The following is a 16,610-nucleotide window of genomic DNA, read 5'->3' as shown; positions in this document are numbered from 1 at the left end:
GTTGTGTAGCGTTTTGTTTCCCAACTTGAGTTCCTTAGCGAACAAAAGCGCCTGCCCCTTTAAGAATCCGGGTCGAAGCTCTCCCCTGCCCTCCCGCCCCCATTTTCTTTCTCCCCTTCGCCCCCCTCCAATTAGGCAACTTAGCCTAGGCTCCCACCCCTTTTTCTTCCGGGACAGCGAACTATGGGTTCAGCTTCCCGTCCGTCACAGTGGAGACTCTTCTGATTGGTTCGTTGCCCTCAAAGGGGGAGGGGGGAGAGAGAGCCGGGGAAACTAGTTTGTTTGCAGCGCCCTCGCTACATTGTATCCAGAGTGCGCTTTCTAGGGGTGGGCGAGGGGGAGGGGCAGGAGAGGCTGGGGAGAAACTGAAGGAGGAGGAGGAGGCGGCAACATGAGCATCGTTCGGGCGATCGGAGGTCACTGACTGGAAAGAGCGGCTGCGGGGACCTGGACCTGGGGATCAGCGGACCGAGAAGTGCCCCTGGAGTAAGTACCTGTGTCCGCGCTCCAGGTGCCTCGAGCAGCGCTGCCCCGTCCGCGGGACGCGCCGCTGAAGCAGCTTTGCCCACGCACAGCTCAGGCCCCTTGCAGAGTGCTGGGCAGCGGCGGCAGCGGGGGAGTGGGCACCTCGGGCAGGCGGGCTCCCGGCTGCGGCTCTGGCGCTGCCAGCGGGGCGGGGGCGGGCAGGGAAGCCGGCGGTGAGAGCTGTCAATCCTCCCTCCTTGACAGGCAGCCCTGCGGTCTGGACTTGACTGCGGGACGATCCACTGGAAGGGAGTTCCATGTACGGGAGCCAGCAGTTCCTGGGAAAGAGGAAACACCGAGACAGATTCACCTCAGGCAAGAGACCTCGTAGGGGCATTTCTGGGCTGAGTCTGGCGTGGATTAGCTTCCGAAGCCTCCCTCCCCGCCTCCCCCGCGCTTTTTTCCCACCTTTAGCTTCTGGGAGAATGTTGCCGAGCCCGGTGAGGGAATGAATTGTTTTGCAAATGGGTGTTTGGCTCGGAGAGCCTGAGCTCTTCCCCCGGGAGCTGCTTCTTCATTAAGTCTATGATTATTATTATTACTATTAATCCTGGAAAAGGGAAGACGTTTGATAATGCCGAATCCCAGCTTTTTACCCCAAGCTAAAATCGTGTGGTGCTTCGCTCTGAAGGCCAGATGGTCTTCTTTCCGTAGCCTCTGATCTTTCACGTTAAAAAAAAAAAAAAAAAAAAAAGAAAGAAAGAAAATGTGGTATACAACAGCTACGGAGCACCGGTCCCTTCCAGGAGCCGAGCACGGGAATTGCACTTTGGGGGAATAAGGGGAAAGTCCAGCGGTCTGCTCTGATCTGTTTCCCAGCTGTGAGTGCCGTTGTGAGCAGTTTAAGCACCCACAATCCAAAGGAAGTGGGATGACTGGATGACTTCGGGTCCCATTCTACTTCAGGATGTTACTCTAGTGAAGTGCTTGTTGATTGGCTCTCAAGAAAAGTTTTTTTTTTTTTTAATTTTCTGTAAAAGGATATCCCACATGCATTCTTACATTCATTTAATCATTCACTCATCATTTATTAAGCACCTACTATGTGCTGGGGAAGATAAGCCTGAGCTTGAGAGGAGGCCAACAAATCCATGTAAAATACTATGTAACTAGTGCAGAATAGAGGATAATTACAAAGTTCCATGATTCTTGAAGGAAGGAATGGTAATTTCTGACAGCAGTGTCTACCCACATGGTCCCATGAATATAAATATGCCATTTAGGGGAAATGAGGTCCTAAGGCAATGGCAGTTCCCTGAGACCAAGGCTTCTCAAGCATCCAGTTGGTAGACTGCAGCAAAAGAAAATGTCTTGCCTGGGTGACTTTAGAGAGCTGCATTTAGGTAGTGAAAAGATCAGAGAATTTGAAATAAGTCAAAGAGGACTTAGGTCCCAGCCCTACCTATTGAGTCTTTGAAGATGGCTTACTCTCTCTCTGTCACAGAGTAGTTTTAAGGCTCAAATGAAGTAATGGGTGTATATGAAAATGATCTCAATATGCACAATATAAGGTGTCATGGAAGCATAAATTGAAGAATTCTTCAAGGGAACATTCAGGATTATAGATGTCAAGCTAGAATGGATTCTATAGATCTGAGACAAATCATCCTTTTACAGATGAGGAAACCAATCTCAGAGAGATTTAAAGGACTTGCCCAAGATCATACAGGTAGGAATTATCAGTGATAGCATTTGAACTCAAGGTCTTCTTACTAGGAAGCTGCATTCTCTCAAATATATATCACAGTTTCCTTTGTAAGGAAAAAAGGCACATCAAGTCATTGTAACCATTACTTAGAATGTTTCAAAACCTAAATGAGGCTTATGGGAATAATTGGCATAGGAAAAGATCTGTTAACTGTTTATAGTTCCTTTGGTGAATAAAAAGAAATGTTCAGGTTTCTGGGGATGCTAGTCTTTACCCATATTTTTGAGTGTGATCATCCTCTTTAGTAAATAAAATTCATAGAATTTGGAAGCTATCTAATCCTTAGCCTTTCAGCTACTCTTATCCTGGTATATATTGCTTTGCTTCTTTCAACTTCAGTTTTCCAGTTTGTAAATTGACAGTGATGTTTGCTAGCTAGAGTTCACCACTACAGGAGTGGGACGTTAGAATTCATGAGAGGATATTGGAAAGGATTTCATCGAATTGCTGAGAAGAAAATGACTTCAGAAATACATATCTGCAATTTAAAGAGAAGATTTCACTGACAGACTGAAAGCTACTTTGTATGTTTCCTAAAAGTCCAGTGCTGCCATTGAATCTATCCAGTTATCATATTGAGTTCAAATTACTTTAAAGAGAATAGTAGAAAGGGAGATAGAAATGTAAGGAACCTTCAGTTCTTTTGTGGTACAAAGAGAAGTGAGGGGACTAGAGGTCACTCCAGCAAATCTGATGACAAAGTAATGGCATCTTTACAATCAAACCTACCTGTACATTCTGCATCCTTACTTGTGGGTCTTCTCATAGATGGAAGAGAATAAGAGAAAAGAGGCTAATTACCTATAGATTCTAGGACTCATTGAATATATACTTAAATTGTTTCAGATCTCCCAGCAAGGTATCTGGGAAGAGAGTGAGAGAGAGAAATTCCACAGTAGTTTTTGTGAATACTTAGACCTCTAGCTTCCATACCCTCTCTTCTATTCCTTACTATTTCCAAAGTCACATTTGGGTGCAGGTTAGGAGTTGGAAGATAGGTGAGAGAAAGAGGAGGGTCAAGAATTATAGCTTGATTCTTAATCATCCCTGTTAAAGGTTCCCTCCCCTTTTCCTTCCAACTGAGGCTGAATTGCTTTTTGCCCTTGCCAATGTTGGTTTTAAAGGTCTTAGACCAAACAGATAAACTGCATGATGGAATGAACTAGTTTGGGAATTGAAGAGCTAGATAGAAACTAGGCACATTACTTAACTAGACACTCAGTGTCTTTTTCTCTAAATTAAGGGTAATACTACTGGATTATCTTAAAGTGGCATTTGAATTGCATTATATTATTATCACTGTCCATCTTTTCTGGACCATGTAGGAAACAAACTGGCCCCTCATTTTTGTTGAGAAGACAAAGAGGCAAATGCTGTCTATCAATCTATTGCCCTTAGCCTTCTTATTAGTCTGTGAATGTCAGTTCAAAAATCCTTGTTGGAAGACCTCCCTGGCTAATGTGAGAAGGCTTTAGTTGTCCTAAGAAAATGCAAGCTTAAATAAATTGGTTAATTGAGATTCTGGATTTCAAGTAGTTTGGTAAATTCAATAATTGACTTATCTCAGCCACAGTAAGTGTTGCTTAAATCTCTCCCTCTTGGAATGAATGCCTGCTAGGAAGCATTGAGCAACATATAATCTACAACTGCCACCTCTCCCACTTAACCTTTAACCAGTATCACTTCAATGGGTCTTTGCTTATCAACTTTACATTCTCCCTCAGCCCCCAACCGGATTTCCCCCCACACCATATTTCCCCCCTCCTCACCGTTCCCCCTCCCCCCATTGTGGCTGTTAGCCCTACTCAAGCAATCAAAATTACTACTCAGCTGTCTTTCTTGATCCAAGGATTCATTGCCATCTCAACATCAAAGGCGGAGGACTGCCCATATAACAACTCAATGGGCATTTAGTTTAGGGCTATACCATTTCCTGCTCACTCTTCATCTCAGGACCCATGTAAAGTTCAGGCAACTTGAAAAGTGGAACTGCTTATGTTATGTTACTAGTTAGCAGTAATAGGCAGTGGTTAGCCTTATATTTTCATCCTTATTCTTGTGATTTGGGGTACTTGGAGCAATTTCTGGTTCCTGAGTCTCTCAGAATTCTCCTTCTGTTTCCTGACTCTAGTTCCCTAATTATACATATCACCTACTTCCTTCCCCCCCTCACATTCATCTCCATTGTTTTCTGACCAAAAAAGCAAGCCGAATTTGGAGAGATGGTCCCAGTATTTAAATACTTATTCTACCATTTAAACCACTTTAAACTTAAAATTCTACTATAAACTTTGGACTACAAAATTCTTACCCTTTACTGGTCCTCAGTCACTATGATGAGGATAATTATATTCTTCTATTAGCTCCTGAATTATTTCATTCAGACCAGATAGGATAAGCCATTGGGAGAGGGATGAATGGTCTCCAGACTGTGGATTCCATTAAGACAGATGTAAGCTTTCTCAGTAACTTTTCTGAAACAAGTCTTTCTCAACTGTAGCCACTTGTTCCCTCACCTGACTCCACCTCCGCCCCCTCACTTCCATTGATTTAAGAACTTTGAATCTTGTTTTGGTGAACTCCTTATTAGACTGACTTATAAGCTTGGTTCCCTGGTTCCCCAATTCTTTGGCATTGCCTGCCCAGGGTGTGACCAGTGGGATGAGTGAGCAGATGAAGTATACACAAGCCATGAATGGGCCCTTTCACCTGTCCAGGCCTCTCAGAGCCAAAGGATAATGGGAGAATGGAGCCAGGTGGGGCACAGAGAGAAACAGGTGTGGACACAAAGAGGAGACAGCAGGTGAAGGATGAATTTCAGTACAGGTGGTGCTGATTTGCCAGGGGCAGAGAAACTTGGAAGCAGATGTTCAAAGCTGTCATATGTCACATATCTTGAACTGACTAGAGAATACTGTCCCAAACTGGAACCACTAGCTTCTGTGATTGAATAACAGGGTAGGGTGTTGGCCCAAATTAGTTAGAAAAACATTTTGGAGGTTAATGGCTCAAATAAAAACCCAGGAAGACAAAGTAAGTGTAGTCTCATCTTGATTCCTTACTCTTCTTTTCCTCAGTTTCCCATAGGAATTCCTATGAGATTAACAAACCTAGATAAATTGATTTATCTAGGAGGAAGAGAATCAGCAGAGATAGACAGAAAGCTAACATTTACATAGTACATCAAACTTTTCTAAGTATTCCATTATCTCACTTAAGTGAATCCTTATAATACTGTGAGAAAGGCACTATTATCCCCATTTCACAGATGAGAAAAATCTTAAAGAGGAAATGATTAGAATCATTTCTCTTCTGCCTCCACGTTTATCTCTTTTGACTATAGCCTGCTTACTTTGTGTGGGATGAACTGTCTGTTGTTCAGGGGCCACATCTTCTGCCGAAATTTGTTTGAGGAACTAAAACTGTGCCTTCCCCCACCCACCAATGCCAAGAATAAGCATTAGATTGTGAGACATGTTGCTAATAAATCAGAAAATGTAGGGATGGAAAGAAAAAGATATTTTCTTCTGAGAGGAGAATGAGGTAGTTCTTGCTCTGCATAGCTCTTCTCTGCCTATCAGGGAAAACTGCCTTGATAAATCAGGAAGTTAAATAATTACCTAATTAGGATAAGAGAAACCTTTCTCTTTAAAGGTCCACTAGACTGCCTTGACCAAACTCTATTACTTATGTGTTGACTGCTGGCAAATTGTACCTTTTTGTATTGGAGGTAGTGAGAAGAATACTCTGATGTCTAAAGTAAGGATGATTTCATAAGAGTCAGTGGGGAGAACTGAGAGAACTGGCTTCTAGATACAGTTTTGTACTATCTATCAATCAATATCAATTATTCAATAAACATTTATTAAGTGTATAGTGTGTGTGGTGTAAGTTTACCATTACCTCAGTTTCTTCATTTAGGAAATAACACTGCTCAGTTAGAGTTAGGATTCTCTGAGAAGCTCAAGCTGGCTTAAAAAAACTGTAGGATGGTTTCATAGCTTTGTTGCTGTTGCAAAATCATTCTGATTTCTGGGGAAATAGAAAAGTTACAGACTTATTCTCACCAGAAAAACCAATCTGAAGTCTGTGTCACTGTGACAGCCAACATGTTATTAATGGCTTAACTAGGGTGGAGCTTTGCTCTCAAAGCAGGGGTTATTGAGGAGGTTTGTTTGGTTTTTTTTTTTGTTTTTGTGACATGGATCCATCATTCTGAAAGTCTGAAGCCAATGGACCCCTTTCCCATAATAATGTTTTTTAGATGCTTAAAATAAAATGTATGTATAACTATACATTATATAACTACAAGAAAACCAATTATAGTGAAATATTATTAAAATACTGGCCTTTTAAATTTAATTTTTATTTTATAGAATAAAAGAAACATTTCTGTAACATAGTACAATAAAAAAGATGATTGCACATGAAACTGCTGATCTGCTACATACAATTTCCAAATCCTTTCAAACATATAACAAAATTATCATGTAAATTTCTTTTTTTTCTCCTCCTTCTGCCCTATTAATGGCTACCATTATATAGATATATCGATATAGATAGATTTGTGTGTGTGTGTGTATTTGTAAAATTATCTTACACATGCTTTTATTTATCAGTTCTTTGGATGTAGATTGCACCTTTTTTCATGTGTCCTTTATAGTTAATTTGAATATTTATAACAGCCAAAATAATCTATTTGCTCAAAGTCATTCTTAAAATAATATTGTTGTTATTGTATATAATGTTCTCTTGGTTCTTCTTATTTCGTTCTTAATTATTTTGTGCAAGTCGTTCTATGTTTTTCTAAGGTCTTTGAGCTCATCATTTATTTCAGCACAGTAATATCCACCACAATCATATACTACAACTTGCTCAACCATTCCCCAACTGGTGGAAATTCTTGTAATTCAAGTTCTTTGCCACTACAAAGAGAACTGCTATAAATATTTTGTAACATATAGGTTCTTTCCCTAATTATCTTCAGACATAGAAAAGTAGTGGTATTGCTGGGTCAGATAGGATAGGCAGTTTAATAACTCTGGGCATATTTCCAGATTGCTTTCTAAAATGGTTGGATCAGTTCACAATTCCACTAACAATAAATTAGTGTCCCAAATTTTTTTACATCACCTCCAACATTTATCACTCTCTCCTATCATTTTACCCAATTTGGTAGGTGTTTTAATTTTCCTTTCTCTAATCAATAGTGATTTAGAGAATTTTTTCAAATGATTATGCTTCTGTTTCTTCATTGTTTCTATTTCCTCATTGGAAAACCATCTGTTTATATCCTTTAACTATTTATTTGGGAATGATTAACATTTTTATAGATTTTACAAATTGTCGAAATATTTTCAAAAATAAGTTCATGAATCTCAAATCAAGAATCCCTAAATTAGTGGGTCCTGGAAGCTCTTGTTGTCCTTCAGAAGGATGTGATATTGAGCCTCTCAGTTATCAAGAAAAGTTGGTTAAAAGTTGGGAGATGGAAAAGTTGGGAGGGAGCTATTTGATCTCCTTGAGCATAGGAGGTACTGAGATGAAACCTGTGCTTTACTATCACTTTGGAGGCTGTGTGGCAGATAGACTGGAAAGGGAAAAGACCAGAAGCAAGAAAATCAAACTAGAAGGCTCCTGTATAAAGTCCAGGCAAGAGATGACCAGAACCTAAATTCCACTGATGTAAATGGAGAGGAGAAAGAGGCAGGAGAAATTGTGTAGGTGTCTCAAGTGTGGTTTGTGCTGCTTGGCCCTAGTACCAGAATGGCTAGTGTAGAATTGCTAGATCAGAGTCTCAGTGATGGAAGATTGGCATTGAAGGGCCAACTCCTGGAGGGATAAACAAGAAATTTGGTATGACAATAAGTTCCCACTGGAGTAGCTCATTACAGGTGAGATTCAGAGTCTTTAGGGAGCTACAGCCAGACATACTTTCCGTGCCCCAGGCATATTGTGTACCAAAAGAAGAATAGCCTTTGGGAAATGACTTTAGAAGGGTTTGGTGGCCTGGCTGTCTTGTGATGCTGATTCCCCAGTTGGCCTTGAGGTGACTCATGCTTCTGAAGTATGAAAAGCTCTTAGCTATCCTTAGCAGCTTTACTGGGCAATACCTAGTTCAATAGCCCCTGGCAGGAAGCAGGAAGCCACAAAGATAGAGAAATAAAAGCTTTCAAAGGAACATAGGACTAGAGACATAAAGGTGTGTCAAGTTTTATTCACAATCCTTACCAGTTATACTTATTGCTTGTGTAACTGTAACAGACAAAACAAGTAGAAAGCAACACTGCTTAGAGAACGTAAACATTTGACATTTGAAAAAGTTTCTCATCCCAAAGGGTTGTGTGGCTTTGAAATGCACTGAAAGTTTAGAGTTCAAAAATGGCTGACTTAGCTCTCCCTTCTCTTATTCACCCCTTCTTGCTTCCTGGTTCCCACAGGCCTAGTCCTGACTCAGATCCTAGAGACCTTGTTACAAGTGTCACATTGATCTTACATCCCAACTCTGCTATGTTTCATCTACTGTAATATTCTCTCCTCTTCCCCCCATTCTACCTTCTTCTTCCCATTTTGCCACCATCTAGTTGCACCAGTCCCAGTAGTCAGCCATTGTCATATGTCTCTCATCCTAAGTTTTTCTACTTTCCCTAACTCCTGGTTCTTGCCTCAAATCCCCTAGGATGCAATCTTTCCTTGGTTCTTGCCTGTTTTTCTGGGGAGTAGAGTCTAGCTTCTGGACTACAATCTCTATGGCTGGGTCCCATACCTTGCAAGTGGATTCCCCTTTACATTGCTCTCTACCTAAATGAATCTCTTGCCTAGTGTGTTATCAACCTACCATTTTCCCCATCTTCTAGGGCTCAGCTTCTTAAGTTGTGTCTCATGACCACATATGGATCTTATGACTGAATGTCATGGTCATGAAATTATGATTTATTATTAGTAAATGTTTGATTTGTATACTTACTTTTATTTGTGTAGAGTCACACAGAAATTTGCTGGGCAAAAAGGGATTGCGAGTGGAAAAAAAATTTAAGAAGCACTGTTCTAGAATAACTCCACCCTTCTACCCATTTACTTCTTGCTTTGACCCTTATTATCTGCTTTTATAATCTCTTAATACTCCATTCATCTATATTTTCCCCTATATTAGTTCTATATTAGTATATTTGCCCTTTCTCTGTGGGCCTTAGGTATCTTTGATCTGTCCCATCCCTCTGCATACCTAATTCTACTAACAGACTTTTGCTTCTGTGTCTTTGTTAAGTTTTGGTTAAAACAGCTGATCCAAGTTGATTTGGGGATTATTCTGCCTTGTGGCAGAAAATATAAATGACTTGGCTTTCCCAGGTGTACTCCATTGATTTTTCTGTGAGTATCTGAAGATCATTCCCTTTAAGGAGTGGAAGGAAGTTGACTCTTGAAATGGCATCTCTTTCATCACTCAAAAGTGCCTTTCTGGATTCCCTGAATCTAGAGACTCCCTATTACAGGATGTTACAGTTGCTATTTTTATCATTCCGACCAATACTGTTTACTGAAAAGGTATAATTAGTACAAAAAAATGTCTAATGTTGGCTGGTCAACTAAGCTATGTATGTAGCTTCAGGCAGGGAGAAAACACAGAGCTGTTATGGATTTATGGTTTGTTGGTACGTAAAACAAAACCCATGCACGTGCCCAGTGTTGGAATTATCTCCTCTGAACCATGTTCCTATTTCTTGTGTTGGGCTTACAGGGATTTCTTTTGAAGGGGTTTGTTCAGACCCTCACATCTGAATTTGATGCAAGTCAGAATTATGGTAATACAATCCAGAAAGCCCCAGTGACCTACTAGTGATATATCAGTCCTATTGTACTCTGTCATTGTGGAGAAGCTAGGTGGCACAATGGATAGACTACCAGCCCTGGAGTCAGGAGAACCTGAGGTCAAATACAGCCACACTTAATATCTATGTGACCCTGGACTAGTCACTTAGTCCTGTTTGCCTCAGTTTCCTTATCTGTAAGATTAGAAAAGGAAATGACACTCCAACATTTTTGCCAAGAAAATGGCATCACAAAGAATTGGAAACAACAATACTCTGCTCATGGCAAAATACAACTAGAGCACAATAGTGTGTTCAGATCTGGGTACTACATTTTAACAAGAATGTTAATAAGCATCTAAAAAAAGTCAGCTAAAAAAAAAAAAGTCAGCCAAAATGGTGATGGGCCTTTTAGCTGATAAGGAAATGGAGTAACTTGGGGTGCTTAGCCTGGAGAAGAAAAGTCTAAAATAGGGGATGATAGTTGTCCCGTGGATTTGCCCAATTGGTCCTTGAGGGAAAAACTTGGAGCAAGAATTAAAAATTGCAAAGAGGCAAATGTAGGCTTGCCGTAAGGAAATCAGCATCCTCCCCAAATAGAACAGGCTACACTAGATAGAACAATGGACCTAAAATCAGAAAGATCTGGATTCAAATGTAGCCTCAGATATCTGACAAGTAACGAATGGTGCTATTATTTGCTAGCTATATGACCCTGGGCAAGTTTGTTCTCAGAATAAAATGAAATATTTGTAAAAAGTATCTTGCACACCCTGAAAACACTATACTGGATACACACAAATCATTGTTATTAGCGGTTTCTCACTCTCTACCTCTTCAAGCAAAGACTGGGTGACCAATTGCCTGGTAAGCTGAAGTTTCTTGTTCAGGTACAGGCCCCTGAGGTCTTTTGAAACACTGAGAAAATGAACCTAGTGACATGTGGCCAAGCAAAGCTGGCTGGAACATTTCTACACTACCAGACTTTCAAAAAGCAGCAAAACACTGCCATTCCTTCTGCCCCCAGAAAGGCACAGAAAATTCAAGTCACTTATGTGTATATGTTATTACTAAAGTCCCAATCACAACTAATGTTGTGACTTTTATTGGCTAATACCCAAGATGTGTTTAAACAATTGGCAATTCAATACCAGCTGTTGGCTTACATGAACAACATAAAGCTGGGATTGAGAATATAGCCTTATTCCTTATCATTTGTTTTTATTCTTAGCCTAATTAGGGATTTGAGTTCATTTGTCAAACAAATATTTATTGAACAGTGATCCTAGTGATGAAACTATTTCCTTATTTATAAAATGAGCATAATTATTTGTACTAGCTACTTTACAAAGTGGTTGTGAGGTCTGTACTTCATTCATAAACTTCAAAGTACTGTATAAATGTGCTGCTATTTTGTTTTCTGTGTAGTAGGCTATAAAGTAGTGGAGCATGGGCTATAAAAAAAATTACTCAGGGAGTTAGACTCCGTGTGGTCCAGAGAATCCTGGGGAATCTCTGAAACTCTTTCAGAAAGTCTACAAATTGAACATTAGTTTTTAATTTCTATTATGGTAAATATCTGTAAGCATAATCCACATAAACAAAAACTCTTTGGACAAATGCTCAATAATTTTTAACAGAATAAAGATACTGAGAACAAAAATTTGAGAAGCACTGAACTAAATGATCTCTAAGATTCTTTCCAGTTCTAGATCTGTGATGAACATTACCTCTACCTGTAAAGAAGCTTAAATCCAGTTATAGATAAAAATCAAAGAAAATTAATCAATTAAAAAATGATAGATTGTTGATGAAAACCTGTAATATTCTCATATTATAGGTACTTACAAAATACCAAACTTTAACAACAGTATCAAATCAACAAGTATTTATTAAAAATTTAGTGTGCGACTTCAACAACAATACTGTATAAGGATGTATTCTGATGGAAATGGATATCTTCAACATAAAGAAGATACAACTCACTTCCAGCTGATCAATGATGGACAGAAACAACTACACCCAGAGAAGGAACACTGGGAATTAAATGTAAATTGTTAGCACTACTGTCTATCTACCCAGGTTACTTATACCTTCGGAATCCAATACTTAATGTGCAACAAGAAAATTGGATTTACACACATATATTATATCTAGGTTATACTGTAACACATGTAAAATGTATGAGATTGCCTGTCATCTAGGGGAGGGAGTAGAGGGAGGGAGGGGAAAATCTGGAAAAATGAATACTAGGGATAATGTTATAAAAAAAATTACTCATGCATATATACTGTCGAAAAATGTATAATTATAAAATTAATTTTAAAAAAGAAAGAAAAAAAATAAAGTTCCACAGAAAAGTAAAAAAAAAAAAAAATTAGTGTGTGAAAAGATTGTATCATATGACATAAAGATCTCTTGTTTTGGAGTGTTATATAGGATGTTTCAAAAGTCTTAGTGCTGCACTAAGGTTTTAGAACACTCTGTATTCAAAATCTTCATGTTGTTTTAGACTTTTTCCTTCTCTTCTACCTTACCTTATCATCCAGGTACTTAATAAGTCCTATCAACTCTACCTCTCAAGTAGAATTCAAATCTGTCCTTTCTTTTCTTTTCCTAATACAGATCCTGATTATCACATACCTGGACAACTATAAAACCTTCCTAATGTAGCTGAGTACTTCCAGTTTTGCCTGTCTTTAATCTATCCTTCTTACCACTACCACATTAATTTTCCTAAAAGGCAAATGTGATCACGTCATTCTTCAACTAAAAATCATTTCAAGCTCTCTCTGTTGTGTGCTGAGTAAAGTCCGGCTTCCCAGCCAGGCTTTAAAGGGCATCTAGCCTCTGGGATCTCTCTATCTTTCCACATTATCTCCCATTCCACTCCTACACATGTTCTGTTGTTGAAGATAATCTGGACTATTTACTGTCTTTTGTACATATCTTTTTTTGTTGTTGTTCTATTTCCTGTGTTTGGAGTGCATTCCACCCCCATCCCTGAACTTTGAAATCTTACCCATCTCACAAGGCCAATCTCAAATACTGTGATCTCTATGAAGTACCAACACCATGTCCCCTGCCTCTCCTCCTCTGGTGGATATTAGCTTTTCTATACTTTAAGTCACATACAGCATTTTGTACCTTTCTTATGCTTTTAAGGTTATCTTCTGTTTGGCACTAAATCAGTATAGCATTATGCATTTACATATATGTAGTCCCTCTGAAAAATTGTATCTGTGAGGTCAAGAATCATGTGTGTATATCTCCAGTAAGACTTAACATAGTGCTTTGCATGTTGTAAATATTTAATAAGTGATTATTGATTAAATGGGTGTGTGAATATGATAATCAATACAATTAAGTAGCAAGATGATTTAGAAACTAATATCAGGGAAGAAAGAAAACTATGTGATTTAGCAAAATAGAGGCTTAGATTTGTAATAAGAGAATGTGGGCTTGAATTGCAGCTACCTGGCCCCTAACTTTCTAACCTTGAATAAGTCATTTCATTCTGGCTTTTTGGCTCTCACTTTCTTCGTCTGTGAAATGAAGAGATTAAACTACATAATAACTGTCTAATTCATTCTTATAACCCTGTCAGAAATGCATATTATTATCCTTGTTTTACAGATGAGGAAACTGAGGCTTAGAACAGTTAAGTGCCTTGCCCATAGAGATGCAACTAATGGGCTTTGGAAATGGGATTTAAATTTAGGTCTCCTGATTCCAACTATAGCATTCCTTCTACTATACTACACTTTCCCTGAAATATTAACATCTCTTCCTGTTCTCATATGAATTTTATGCTGCAGTGGTCAGAGAAGGTCTCATGAAGAAGATGTAGATTGAGCTGGGAAGAATAAGTAAAATTTAGTTGTGCAGAAAGAAGTAGAAAGGATATTCCAAGAGGAAATAATGTGAATAGTATGTGATGGCAGGAAAACACATGATATGTCTGAGAGGATAAAAAGAAAGCCTTGTTAAGCTGAAAGGATACTGGTTGTAATAGGAGATACAACTGGAGGGAGGTGGGTGAAATCAGATTGTATTAGGCCCCTGAATGTCAAGATAAGGCATTTATCTGTAGGCAATGGAGGGGCATTAAAGGATTTTTCTTTTTTTGTAAAGTTGGGGTTTTGTGGGGGGAGGTTATATGGGAGTACCATAAAGCACAGAAGTATTTGAGGAAAATAATTAATGTATGGTGGTGTGCAATATAAGCCTAATGAGAACTTGGAAGCTTGAAGACCAATTAGGGAGTTATTTCAAGGATCCTTGCAGGCATCTTTTGCTGAAGGCAAAAGAAAGATGAAGAAAACAAAGCTATCTTTAGTCATATGAAAAAAAAAAATGCTCCAAATCACCATTGATTAGAGATATGCATTAAAAATAATTCTTATATACCATCTCACCACTTTAGATTTAGATTTAGATTTGCTAAAATGACAGAAACGGAAAATAACAAGTATTGGTGGGAACATGGAAAATTAGGACATTAACGCATTATTGGTAGAGTTGTAAACTGATACAACCATTTTGGAGAGCATGTCCAAAAGGCTATAAAACTATATTTTTTCAGCAATACCACTACTAGGTCTATATACCAAAGAGATTTCTTTTAAAGGATCATTAGCAACAGGATAAAGATTGATATGAAGATAACATTTTCTTAAGTTGAGATTGAATAACAATGCTGATAATACCTTGCTTTCATATGGCACCTTAAGTGCATACATAGAACTCAGTCCTATGAAGTAAGTAGTGAAAATAGGGTAATAGGATTTAGACCCATAAATATGAGGAAACTGAAGCCCAGAAAGGTTAAGTCACTTGCCCAGTGTCACAGATAGTAAGTAGAACCAGGTATAACCAAATATAGCATTCTTTTTAGTGTACCTTACCGTTTTTCTATCATCATTTCAATTTTGCTAATGAGGAAACTGAGTTTCAGAGAGAAATGATTAGCCTAGGTAATTGATATTTTATATGGGATTTGAACCCAGATTTTCCAAATCTAAGTCCAAAATTCTTTATACCATAAGATGCTGCTTCTCAATTTTTAAGGCAGTAAGGTCTGTGTGTGTGTGTGTGTATATGTGTATTATAGTACATATGGAGATTTTACCTGTTCAAGGAAACTTTGGTACATAAGTACATTCAAGTCCAACCCCTGACAGTATAAATCAGGTCACATGACATTGGGCAGGCTACTTCTCAGTATCGTAGACAACTCTTTAAAATTGCAGAGGAAGTAATCATCAGCAAGTATTAGACACATACTATGTGCCAAGTATTATTCTCAATGCTGATGATACAAATATAATGAATAAAGCAATCCTTATTTCCAAAGATCTTGCATTCTTTCAGAGAAGACAGAAAACATAGCTATAAGCATTATATATGTACATGGAATTAACAGAAAGAAACTAAGTATGAATAAATAAGTTAAAATTTAAAGTCATTTGAGAGGGAAAGTTTTTGCAGTTTAGAGAATCAGTAATGGTTTCATGGTGATACTTGAACTGAGTCTTGAAGGGAAAAGAAGATTCTGTGAGGCAAAGGTGAGGAGAATATATATGCCAAGTGTGGGAGATAGTGGAAATGTGCAGAGATGGAAAATGGGAGTGTTGTGTGTGAGGAGCAGAGGATGACAATGTGAATGGACTGCAGCCTATGGGGTGGATAATAATATAGGCAACAAAGCTGGTAAGATAAGTTGGGCCAGAGTTGTGAAGGGAGGAATTTATATTTGATGTTACAGTCAATAAGGAGCCAATGGAGTTTATTGGGGAAAAGAGTCATATAGTCAAGTGTGCTCTTAATGAAGTGGAGAGAAACTTGAGGCAGAGAAACCAACTAGGTGCCGTAATCCAAGTACTGAGCACCTAATTATGCCCATGTAAGGAAAGAGCAGTCAGATACAAGAGATATTGGGGGTAGAGACAGCAAGATTTGGTGAGTGAGTGCATATGTGGGATAAGAGAGTCAGAAGTTAAGGGATAACACCAAGGTTACAAAACAAACCTGGGAATCTAGAAGAATAGTATTGTCTTTGACAGAAATAGGAACATTTGGAAGAGAAACATATTGAGAGGGGAATGTGAATTCTATTTTAGACAAACTGAGTCCTGGATTCCTTGTTTGAAATGTCCAATAGGGAATTGATGATTCAGAATTAAAACTTAGGGAGACACTGGAGCCGGCTATATAGATCTGAGTCATCAGTATAGAGAATATATTAAACCCATGAGAGCTGATGAAGTTACTGAGATAGAAGTGGTCAGGTTCAAGAGAGAGGTGCTAGGGACAGAGCTTTGAGGAAACACCTAGTTAGGGAACAAAATAAAGAGGAAAAATCAGCAAAGAAAACTGAGGAGGGGTCAGAGAGGTAAAAGGCAAATCAGAAAAGAGATGGGTCTTAAAAACCCATAAAGGAGAGAAGATAGGATAATCAATAGTGTCAGATGCAGCACATAGTCTCAAAATGATAGAGTTTGAAAAAGACCATTAGATTGAACAATTGAGAGTTAATTGATAACTTTCTAGAGAGAAGTTACAGTTGA

General features: G+C 38.7%; 1 protein-coding gene across 4 annotated transcripts in view; it reads left to right on the top strand.

Moving 5' to 3' along the window:
* The first annotated feature begins 343 nt into the window (after positions 1–343).
* KLHL25 (kelch like family member 25) overlaps positions 344–16,610 on the top strand; it is a 50,954-nt gene continuing 34,687 nt past the window's right edge. For 2 of the 4 annotated variants that reach the window (XM_074295100.1, XM_074295099.1), the window contains exons 1-2: positions 344–486; positions 730–840. In XM_074295100.1, the coding sequence (XP_074151201.1) occupies positions 783–840 (58 nt within the window). In that variant the 5' untranslated portion in view covers positions 344–486; positions 730–782. The remainder of the gene's footprint in view (positions 487–729; positions 841–16,610) is intronic. The other 2 variants (XM_074295102.1, XM_074295101.1) reach the window with 1 other exon arrangement.

This window comes from Sminthopsis crassicaudata, chromosome 2, assembly GCF_048593235.1.
Source record: "Sminthopsis crassicaudata isolate SCR6 chromosome 2, ASM4859323v1, whole genome shotgun sequence".
NCBI classification, from domain to species: domain Eukaryota; kingdom Metazoa; phylum Chordata; class Mammalia; order Dasyuromorphia; family Dasyuridae; genus Sminthopsis; species Sminthopsis crassicaudata.
This window is presented reverse-complemented; position numbering and strand designations above follow the sequence as displayed.